The sequence below is a fragment of the Ostrinia furnacalis genome, unplaced genomic scaffold, assembly GCF_004193835.3.
Source record: "Ostrinia furnacalis isolate ACB-3 unplaced genomic scaffold, ASM419383v2 OfSCF1242, whole genome shotgun sequence".
In the NCBI taxonomy this organism is placed as follows: Eukaryota; Metazoa; Arthropoda; class Insecta; order Lepidoptera; family Crambidae; genus Ostrinia; species Ostrinia furnacalis.
In genome coordinates this window covers 222,980-232,886 of record NW_021131481.1, presented here as the reverse complement: position 1 = coordinate 232,886, position 9,907 = coordinate 222,980, and the positions used below count along the sequence as shown (strand labels likewise).

The following is a 9,907-nucleotide window of genomic DNA, read 5'->3' as shown; positions in this document are numbered from 1 at the left end:
TATTTTGTGCCAAATCTGTAGAATGTCGCTTATATAGTATTATATTTATATCATGTGGCCGGGTGACGTCAGGCTACTTTGTTTCTAATGTCAATGAATAGTAATTAACACCTGTAAAAAGTGGAGTGGGTATGTAATGGATTTAATTGCACGTATAATATTGTCTAGTTATTTTATTAAATGAAAGTTACAAATCACTTTTAACTAAGTAAGTAGTTATATTTTGTCTAAAATATTATGATAATAACGAATTGTAATAACCTTAATGTTCATAAAGTAAATTAATTAATCAGCAAGGAACGAGTCAATCGGGCAAATAGCAGACGAGCCCATTGGCGGTGTAGATCCCGCAGACCTTTGTGTTTTAGTAGGAGTGTTATCACTTGCGTGCATGCTAGCGGCCAGAGCTGCGTTATCAGACAACGCGGACGCCAGTGCGATCTCCAGGCGTGAAGTACCCGCTCGTTCTGCCTCTAAAGCTGCTCGGAGTTCCAAAACCGTCTCCGATTCGTCAATACACGGCTTGGATTCGGTTGTGTGTGTTGCACGCAGCTGCAACTCGGCAACGAGAGCTCCAAGTCGCGCTATTTCAGCTGAAAGAACAACAGGGAGTTGCGCGGGGATTGTATGAAGTATTTGGGGCATGCGATGCAACGAACTGCAAACGCGACGCGACGTGACCTCAGCCGTCGAGGCATTTTGCATAAATATAATACCTATCTTACTTATGAATTAAGTGTAGGAGCTAAGCATAGAACAGTAGTGCGCTAAATAGCTCGTAGCGCAGTGGGTTTAATATTCGCAATAAGTTTAATTTAAAAAACAAAATATTCTGGATTCTGGTTAATGGTATATTAAACTACAGTTTGGGACTTGAGAATCTTGGTGTCTAAATAACGCAAGTAACGCCTACTTATTGAGTGTTCATAAAACTAACAGAAAAGTATTGATGATTAAACGAACTTACGTAGTACGGGAAGTTCGATTACAATTATACTAAGTGTTTCGTCTGACCGAAGAGATTAGTAAAGGTAAATAGGTATACTAATCTCGAGGACGAAGCACGTGTATAATACAAATTATTATCTTTGATTAAGGTAAACGGCTACTAGTTCGTGATAGTACGTAAGTTCGTAAGTTTTTTTTCTAGCTCAAATAATAAGCAAATGGAATATTATTTATAAAAATTCTTTATTACTACAAAAACTCTATTATTTAAGCTATCTAAAAAACCAAGTACTAACATTGTGGCGCCAAAAATGAGAGCAATACGAAGCTTCAAACTCTCAGAGAGCCAAAAACAGCCGTGCGGCATGAAAATGTTGCTCTCACCGTTAGGTTAGCGCTCCAACTTCTTAAGCTTATAAAAAGGCGAAGAGACGTCCATTTGCATAAAACTTGTAATAGTGGTTTCATGTGTTCCTTGACAATTGATTTGGCTTAGAAAAAAGTTATATGAAAACGTAGAATTCCTTTAAAATTGCGATTAATTGACTCACGAAATAGCGTACATATAATTTTTCGGGTGTCCCCTGTTTCGTGATACTACCGAATCAAGGATATTATAGATAATATTTTGATGCTTGGTTTTTAAATAATTATTTATGATAATTGAAATGTAAGTTATGAAACAAATAATACATTTATTTAAGTTTCTCATGATCTAAATTCGGTATATGTTTCGTTCACTAGAATTTATATGACATGAGTTTGAAGTTCACATATATGACCAATTTTAAGATAAATTAGCATTAGTACTACCAGCGTAATTTTGGTTTTAATTCGATTCGTTTTATTTATCTTGGTTTATTTGTATTTTATATGGGATAGATAATAGTTAATTGACACAATTTGACAATAATCCATGAATTTTACTTGGGGAATTTGGAATAATTAGTATCACGAAACAAGGAACCGTAATTATTGTTACTTTTTCCCAAGTTCGTGATATATAAATGTATAGTGTTAGGTACTATCCTCACTTGAAGCAGCTCCAGAGGTGGGGGGTTGGTCCCCCCCCCCTCCCACGTTTTTTAAATTTAGACTTGTATAAATTTTTTCACATATCGTTAGAAATAAAAAAATCTAAATTGTATGGGTACGAAAGGGGAGGGGGGGGGGGTAAGGCCCCCCTACATTTCTGATGGTTATATAAGTATATAAATATACCCATACAATTTAGATTTTTTTATTTCTAACGATATGTGAAAATATTTATTTTCACATATTGTTAGAATAATAAATCAAAACTTTATACGAAGGTACGTACCTACCTAGCTAGACAGACTCACATTATTTCTCATGAATTTTTCAGGTAAGTAATATCGTCAATTTCACAGAATTCTTTTATTCTAAATTTATACTATCGTTTTTAAATTTATTAAACCCTTAATCATTATTAAAATATCCTAACTCGATGCGTAAAACTTTATCCCGAAATAGGGGACATGAGTTCACGAACTTAGAAACAGAGCAAAATTTTATCACGAAACAGGATCCAAACAAGAGGTCCGCAGAACAATTAATATTAAAAAAAGTTTAAACAATATAACTATAATTTATGTATTAAGTTACTGTCAAAAGACCAAACTTTAGCATACAAAAGCTTTCATACTGATATCATCCTTGGTTATTTTTAAATAAATTGTTAAAGTCGTAAGAGCCTTAATATACCGAAGTAGGGGGCACTTACCTTACTTAACTTGCTTTTGAACACATTAAAGCCAAGGATGCAGATAGATTACATTTGATGGATGCGTATCTTTCTGCTATTTCCACCTACCATTAGCCTGGCGCAGTTCCCTCGTAGCGTGCTGCAGCTCGGCGGCCGCGAGCTTCCGTTCGCGAGCATGCGCGGCGGCCGCGAGCCGTGCTCGCTCACGTATCTCAGAGCCGCCACTTGCGCAGCGCTCCACTCGGCGAAGCTCTGCTTCCAGGCGAGATGATTCCCTAGTAAATTGATTATGGGTTGAATATAACTTTTATTTTGTTCACCATTGTTCACGTCAAACATTGAGATTAAATTCACCAAATCAGTTTTCAGATCATTAAGACGTGTTCTATGTGTACGCATCTCTCTCTCTCGCTACATACATACTTATATTAAATAAGTAGGTATTTAGGTAGAGCTTATACGGATGTCAATTGGCGAATTTGAACCTAACAAAGTCGAACCGAACGAATAGGTACCACCTACCTACTTACACATTCTAATGCTTTTTCGCCACTAGTACTGAGTTGAACGAATTTTGCTGTTTCGCAAACAAAAAAGCATGGATTTCACTGAACAAAGGCCTCCTCCAACAGGCTATTTTGGAGGAGGCCTTTGTTCAGTGTTCAGCAGCGGATATCATGTGTTAATTATTCAAAATGATTATGATGAATATTATATTAATTTTAAGTCTTAAATGTATTTTAAAAGATTCACTTGCGAGCTTCTTCAGTGGCTGAACAGATCCTTTCCTGCAGCTCCACATACTGCCGCTGCAGCGCGGCGTGTGCTGACTGCAGCGGCCGCAGCTGCTGCAACTCCCTCTCCAAACACCCGACTTGAGTTGTGATCTCCGTGCACCGCTCTTCTAACAGAGTTCTTTGACGCTCCTTTGTAATGACAGACGAGAAATAAAGTATTTAGAAAAGTTGAAACATGTGTTTTTTTTCTTCTGAATCTGAAATATGTACCTACATACCACTGAGGTACTAGGCAGTAGGCAGGCTACCCTGCCTAGGTAGGTGATTTTTAAGGACTATTTTGTCTAAAAACTTTTGAGCATCTAGTTAAGTAAGCTTAAGTACCTAACTGAGAACAAAAAACTTCTGACTAAGTAATAATTAATTTTGGGCATCAGTAGACCACCTTATGAAGGATAGTTGGGATTCTTTAATACTTACGACGAGTTCCAACTGCATTTTAAGTCCAGTCAAGTCATCTTGTGCCTTTGCCAAAGCAGCAGCGGCCTGCGTGGCGCTGGCTGCGGCTGCTGCGGCGCTGCTCCTGGCCTCTGAGGCCGCTCGCACGGCGCTCTCACGCGCGGCCTCCGCAGCTTCAGCTCTTGTGGACTCTGTCCTCACTGCTTCTCGAAGACGAGTTTCAGAAGTCTACGGTAGAGGAAACCTTGAATTTTTGGAAAGATCCAGTTTATTCTGCAACCTATTTTTGATATTATTCGTTTCATGAAGCACTTTCAGGATAAGTAACCAGTTTGCTAATATCTTGTATAGATAAGAAATAATCGAGTGAGATCACTTACCTACTACCCTTTAAAGTTTTAGTGGGATTGGAATTACATATTATTTTTATGAAATTTGCTAGCTATCCAGAATGTTTTCAGTGATACGTTAGAGCTTTGGCGTGTCAAACAAAACCTTTTCTTTTATTTTGTAGTCATAGCATAACAACATTTGAACTTACACTAATTGACTGAAATTCTCCAAGAAGTTCAATAAACTGTTGTTCAAAAATATCAAAATCCTTCATACTTGCTTTTACCTATCTTATTTATTTACATAGAGTAGGTAGTAACTTTAAAAACTTTTATAAATAGTAATTTATAATTATTTTGCAAACAATATAAATTCGTAGGTAATGCACCCCACAACAAAGAAAAACAAACTTTTTCCCGCCTTTTAAAAAGTCAAATGTATTTTTTTTATGTTTGACTGAAAATGCGTGTCTTTGTCTATGATTCCAATTGAAGGTTCTAAGAAATCTAACAATTATAACTTAAAATGTTGGAATGAAAAATAAACAGCAAAATGCTTTTCCGTATTCTGTTATTTTTATTTGTTATCAAGTTAATTTATTATGTAGGTAGGTAGGTACGTACTTTGTTCTTTAGTTGTCATTTTTTATTAACGTTACATTCCATGTTCGAGAATAGAAATAATTACCTTACTTAGAATTTTTCTTCATCTTTACTCGCCAATCTTAAAGAATCCTTGGTCCTCGGAAAAACAATTTTTGCCAATAATGAGATCAATCTAGAGAGTTTAAGATAATTGAAATGTGTCAATTTTCGCGGTGCCTTGCAAAACAAACGAGCGAGGGGAATATTAAAGAAGGGGGATGATGTTTTCCACAGGGTGAATTCACTATAAAAGGCCCAGTATTGTTTCAGCCGCCCATTCTATTTACGGGCCTCCATCCGTCGCGGTAAGTACCAGATAAATTGGACAAATTGATGCAATTATTTTGTTTTAAACATTTTTTTTAATGTAGTAACCATAAACTTTACTTTTTTATTTAACTAACTACTTCTACATAGTTTTGTTTTATACATTTTTTGTCTGTGAATTTTTATAAACGCTTCCATTCTATCTATCTACCTAACATTGTCTGGATTAATGGACCTCTTTTAATTAATGTAGTAAGTAGGTAATATCAGCACATGAACCGTGGTCAGTCATGGTCAGTAGTAAAATAGAGTCCCTTAAAAATACTTTATGGTATGGTAGTGCCCGGAAAACTTTACCATAAAGTGCCCTTTCAGATTTATAAGCTCAAATATTATCATGGTGTTAGGTACTGAAGCGTTTCACTTTAATTACAGACTAAGTAATATAAAAAATTTAACAGGTGCGTAACACAATCAAGATGCGGTTCATCACAATCGTCGCACTAGCGGCAACGATGACGCTGGCTTTGTTCCTGCGGTACTGCGAGGGTGCTGCGCTGCGGCGGCTGTCTCTGCCTGATGACGACGAGGAGTTCAGGCCGCGGCCGCTGTACCGGGACTACCTGATCCGGCGACCTGCTCGTGCAGACGATGCCTTCGACGACTATGGACACCTCCGCTTCGGCCGTTCTGACGACTGACGCCTGCCCGCCCTCAAACGACTCGCCGCGTACAAGAACAGAGATCGAGCGCAACTCAAAACGTGTCATCATTAAGTCGTTAGCATTAGGTATTATAGGTATTGATTAAGATTAAAATTTACCTTGAAATCCCAAGGCTGGAAGTTTTGATTCATAACTAACTTTTTTACGCAGCCAATTTCCTGTGCGCAGTATTGATGTATATTATAAAATATTTTTTCAACATGGACATGTAAACTTATTCAATGATTGTGATCACCATTGTTGAAAAATCGATGTATTGATTTGCCTTCATTTTGGCTATAAGCTTGCCCAACGTAACACACGTCACACGTGAGTATCATACTGTACTATGTGCTCTCATATTTTCCTATTGTACTTGTAATAACTAATTAGTTACTTACTTCAATTATTACTTAGGTAGGTAACCGCTATAATCTGCTGTAAACTTAATTATTATAAATTAAATATCAGTGCATAAATTAAAAGACGTTTTTAATGATTTCCAATGTAATATAACCAATAAATACATTTAAAACAGTTATTTATTACAATAGACGTGTTATAATAATTTCATTATGAATTGAATACCACCGTAGACGCTAAAATATATTTTATAATAAAGATCACTGTTAAGGCATTTTCCTATGGCTCTATTTACCTTATTTTAACATTAAATAGTATATTCACATAAACCTTTTAACTCAATTGCATTCATTTATTAACGCATACATATCTCTATCGTTGTATCGCGGCATTGTACATAATTAAAACATTGCCTTTATTGTATAATTACCCACCAAAATGAAATAAATTCAATATGAATCATTAAATTATTGTATTGTCTTCATAAATAAGTTTGGTTTTAATGTAATTAGCAGCTTCCTATTGAAACATGTGCAACATGATAAATAAACTATGATAATTTTAAAAGCATGTTGTACTAACGTTTCTTTAATATTCGTTGTACTTTGCTTAGTAGGCACGGTATGTAAACTAACTAGAAAAAGCAATTACACGTTTATTGCGTAATTAATAAAATTTTATTTCTCTTTTAAGTTATTATGAACAAATGCTAAGGTTATGGATGTATCGTATTAACAACATTTAGGCACGCATAATATCACTACTCTATATTAAATTAACATGAGACTAGTTAGTTTCTTTCCTACGCTAATATTAATAGTAATCTATATAATTGAAATTTAATTTATGTATAGCATTTCATTAAAAATGATTAATAAATTGTACCTACTTGGTGAAAATCAAGCGTATTGGAAAGATTAACTTTGAAACAAAAACATTTTCAGATAACATACCACAATCTAAATTTGACATCAATATAATTTTAGATTTCGCTCAACTTTTAGATATAAAGCGATTTAAAATTTAAAAATTTACAGGATCCAAAAAAATGATATAAAATTAAATGTGTTAAACACTTTTCAATGAGTGAGTATTACATAAATAATAATAAAAATAATATGTATTTAAATATCTGAACGTAGCTTTTCTTCTTAAAATTATATGATGTCCTTTTTCTGTGTGTTCCCAAGTAATGCCTGAAACAATAAAAACAATTATTAATCTTAAGAGTTGTGTAATCTTCTGTAGTTTTCTTATTTCGATTGCTAGAGAGCTTTAACTCGATATTAAAAGCTTAATAATGTTTCGAATTCGACTTCTTGGCGGGAAAGTGGAGTGTGGAGTACTTCTGTCTCACACCACCGGGGCCTCGATTGCGCTAATTTGTAATGTCTCCAATTCATTCGCGTTTCAACCCTAGTCCACACTCCAGTTACACTCCATTAATAAAGACGAAACAACGGATATAATGCACTTTCCATTAAAAGTCTGAACACCTTATTTTTGAAACAAAAATTACTAAAACGCAGCAAATGTTCGTGAAGCGTTTGAGCACGGTAATAATATCATACAGTATTGTAACTTCATATAAACAGACGAAACGAGAACTTTCTTTCGATATTCAAATCTCGGTATGTGCTCGGTATGCAAAAGTCGGGGGTGTCGCGACTGTGCCCAATGGACGTCGGTGGCCAAGTGTTAAAAATGACAAAACTAATTGAATTTGACTGACCGTAATTTACGGTCAAATTGGTCAAAAACTAGTCAAATTTACATTTTCAGTCAGTTTGATTTGAAATGAAAATTATATTGATTCAAACCAGCTTTTGCCCACGACTTCGCCCGCCCGAAATTAAAGTAACAGATCATTATGATTATTAAAGTTTCGAAATTATTTAAGTGGTTTTTACTAAATTAAAATTAAATCTACTAATCACAAAACGACACACATTTTTAACCTATTCCATTGATAAAGTATTTTGTTTGTCTAACTAAATAAAAAAATACAATCACAAAACTAGATAGAAATTCTAAGTAGGCAGATGTAATTAAACTGGGTACTGTAGGGTGGGCAGCCCTACCGCATGTTGTCATACTGTGACGTACCGCGCGACTGTTGACATTTATTTCAAAAATATGGCCGAGTTGGAATACTGTATAGATAGTATTACCGTGGTTTGAGATAAGTAGCTTTCTGTCAGCTTTTACCCTAAGGTGCAGTTGCTTCCGTTTTTTACATTACAACTTCGTTTGAACTACCTATCAAAACGACACCGCGATACGGATTTGTCAAAACAGCTGACGATTGTTCGTCGTCTAGTCGCGTTGCAGTTGAAAATTTTTAGCGCAATCGGGGCCCAGTTGGCGCCTCTTCAAAAGTTACTTATCGTGTGAGGCCTTATGTGAAGCTTACACAAAATAGTTTTCTCATTGGCGAAATAGTGGTTTCCATTAGGTACATTCAAAAAAGGAAAAGAAGAACTACTTCTTAGATCCTGAGATTTAAAGTAGTCAGTGATAGATACCTTATTGACGAAGTTGACGATGGCGGTGGCGGGCTGCTCGGGCTCCAGCTCGGCGAACACGTGGCACTGGTTGTCCGCGCCCACCGACGCGCGCGCCACGAACGCGAAGATGCGCCTGCGCAAACGACATGGTTAACACGTAGGCTGCCATGACAGTCACCGGTGACTGACAAACATGCAACCTATTCGGGCCATGTCAGTCACTGGAGCCTGACACTGAAGCATCTAAATCAAACGACCGCAGTAGGCCGCCTGGCACGTTTAATGCGTTACTTCCTATTTTAAATGACTGACGTGGCCCCCAACAAAGTATGTTCAGCATGGCCTGCAACTCTTGTACCTAAATAAAAATTAACACAGGTTTGGATGAAAATTTAAGTAAAAACACGACAAATATTGAAATTCTTAATAAAATCACAAGTTTACGATATATTTCGGAATAAATTATTGACCATAATTATTAAAATTATTATTTGTGTAAAAAATTGAAACATTACAGACAAAAATTAGGCTGATTAGGGCTTTGAAGAGAGTAAGTTATAACTTGCTGTCTTTCTCGACTTTACACGACCGAAATTTGACAGTTGACCGACAGCAATGATTTTCATACTAGATTTGCTTTTTGCGCGCAAGTTTTGTAAGAAATTGCAACAAAATATTGCGCTGATTCTGCTGCATACTGGTGTCTGGAGCCTTTAATGGATGGTATTGTTTGTTTTCACATACAATGTCACTATTTTGTTGCAATTTCTTACAAAACTTGCGCGCAAAAAGCAAATCTAGTATGAAATTCATCAAACTTCTGATGCTCGTAACTCAGTTCAGACTGAGTTTAGAGGTATACATGCCATAGTAAGTTTGGTTTATTACACTATTTTGTAATAAAAAACAAGGTTTGGTCGATGGCCGCGCGAAAAAAAAAAGACGCCAATTTCCGGCATTGTCTTTTATGAAATATAATCATTATATTGAGCAATGGAGTAGTATTTAGAGGAAGCTTAGTGTCAAACAAGGACCATTTACAACAATTTACAAATAAATAAATACGGTTGTAACTATCTACTACTAAAATCATTTCATCAGTGAACATAGTGGCAATAGAGAACAACAAGAATAGTGATGTGGTGAAAGTCTTCTCATTTCCCGAAAGATGCCCGTTTTCACCATCAATCCCTATTTTTTTAAGTGACCCCTTTTTAAA

General features: G+C 35.8%; 3 protein-coding genes across 15 annotated transcripts in view; 1 reads left to right on the top strand and 2 right to left on the bottom strand.

The window, feature by feature from the left end:
* Positions 1-219: 219 nt before the first annotated feature.
* Positions 220-5,513, bottom strand: LOC114352016 (centrosomal protein of 164 kDa). The gene is made up of 6 exons (XM_028303449.1): positions 5,472-5,513; positions 4,412-4,489; positions 3,892-4,098; positions 3,428-3,600; positions 2,783-2,949; positions 220-593 (listed from the first exon to the last, which is right to left on the bottom strand). Exons 1-6 carry the CDS (start codon positions 5,511-5,513, stop codon positions 286-288), a joined length of 975 nt encoding a protein of 324 aa, XP_028159250.1. The 3' UTR covers positions 220-285.
* Positions 5,514-5,580: 67 nt separating this feature from the next.
* On the top strand, positions 5,581-5,874 carry Dsk (Drosulfakinin). Its single transcript, XM_028303419.1, has one exon. The coding sequence runs from the start codon at positions 5,594-5,596 to the stop codon at positions 5,813-5,815; it is 222 nt and encodes a 73-aa protein (XP_028159220.1). The 5' UTR covers positions 5,581-5,593; the 3' UTR covers positions 5,816-5,874.
* A 593-nt stretch (positions 5,875-6,467) lies between these two features.
* by (focal adhesion protein tensin) overlaps positions 6,468-9,907 on the bottom strand; it is a 114,813-nt gene continuing 111,373 nt past the window's right edge. For all 13 annotated transcript variants that reach the window (XM_028303431.1, XM_028303430.1, XM_028303435.1 and 10 more), the window contains 2 exons: positions 8,707-8,821; positions 6,468-7,377 (listed from right to left, as the gene is read on the bottom strand). In XM_028303431.1, the coding sequence (XP_028159232.1) occupies positions 7,339-7,377; positions 8,707-8,821 (154 nt within the window). In that variant the 3' untranslated portion in view covers positions 6,468-7,338. The remainder of the gene's footprint in view (positions 7,378-8,706; positions 8,822-9,907) is intronic.

Excerpts from the sequence above, each read along its gene's own strand:
- LOC114352016 (XM_028303449.1), bottom strand. The coding sequence starts at position 5,513 with ATGATAATATTTGAGCTTATAAATCTGAAAGGGCACTTTATG. Across the intron at positions 3,601-3,891 it reads AAATGCAGTTGGAACTCGTC|GAGCGTCAAAGAACTCTGTT; the intron begins GTAAGTATTAAA and ends GTCATTACAAAG. Across the intron at positions 2,950-3,427 it reads GCCACTGAAGAAGCTCGCAA|GGAATCATCTCGCCTGGAAG; the intron begins GTGAATCTTTTA and ends TCAATTTACTAG.
- Dsk (XM_028303419.1), top strand. The coding sequence starts at position 5,594 with ATGCGGTTCATCACAATCGTCGCACTAGCGGCAACGATGACGCTGGCT.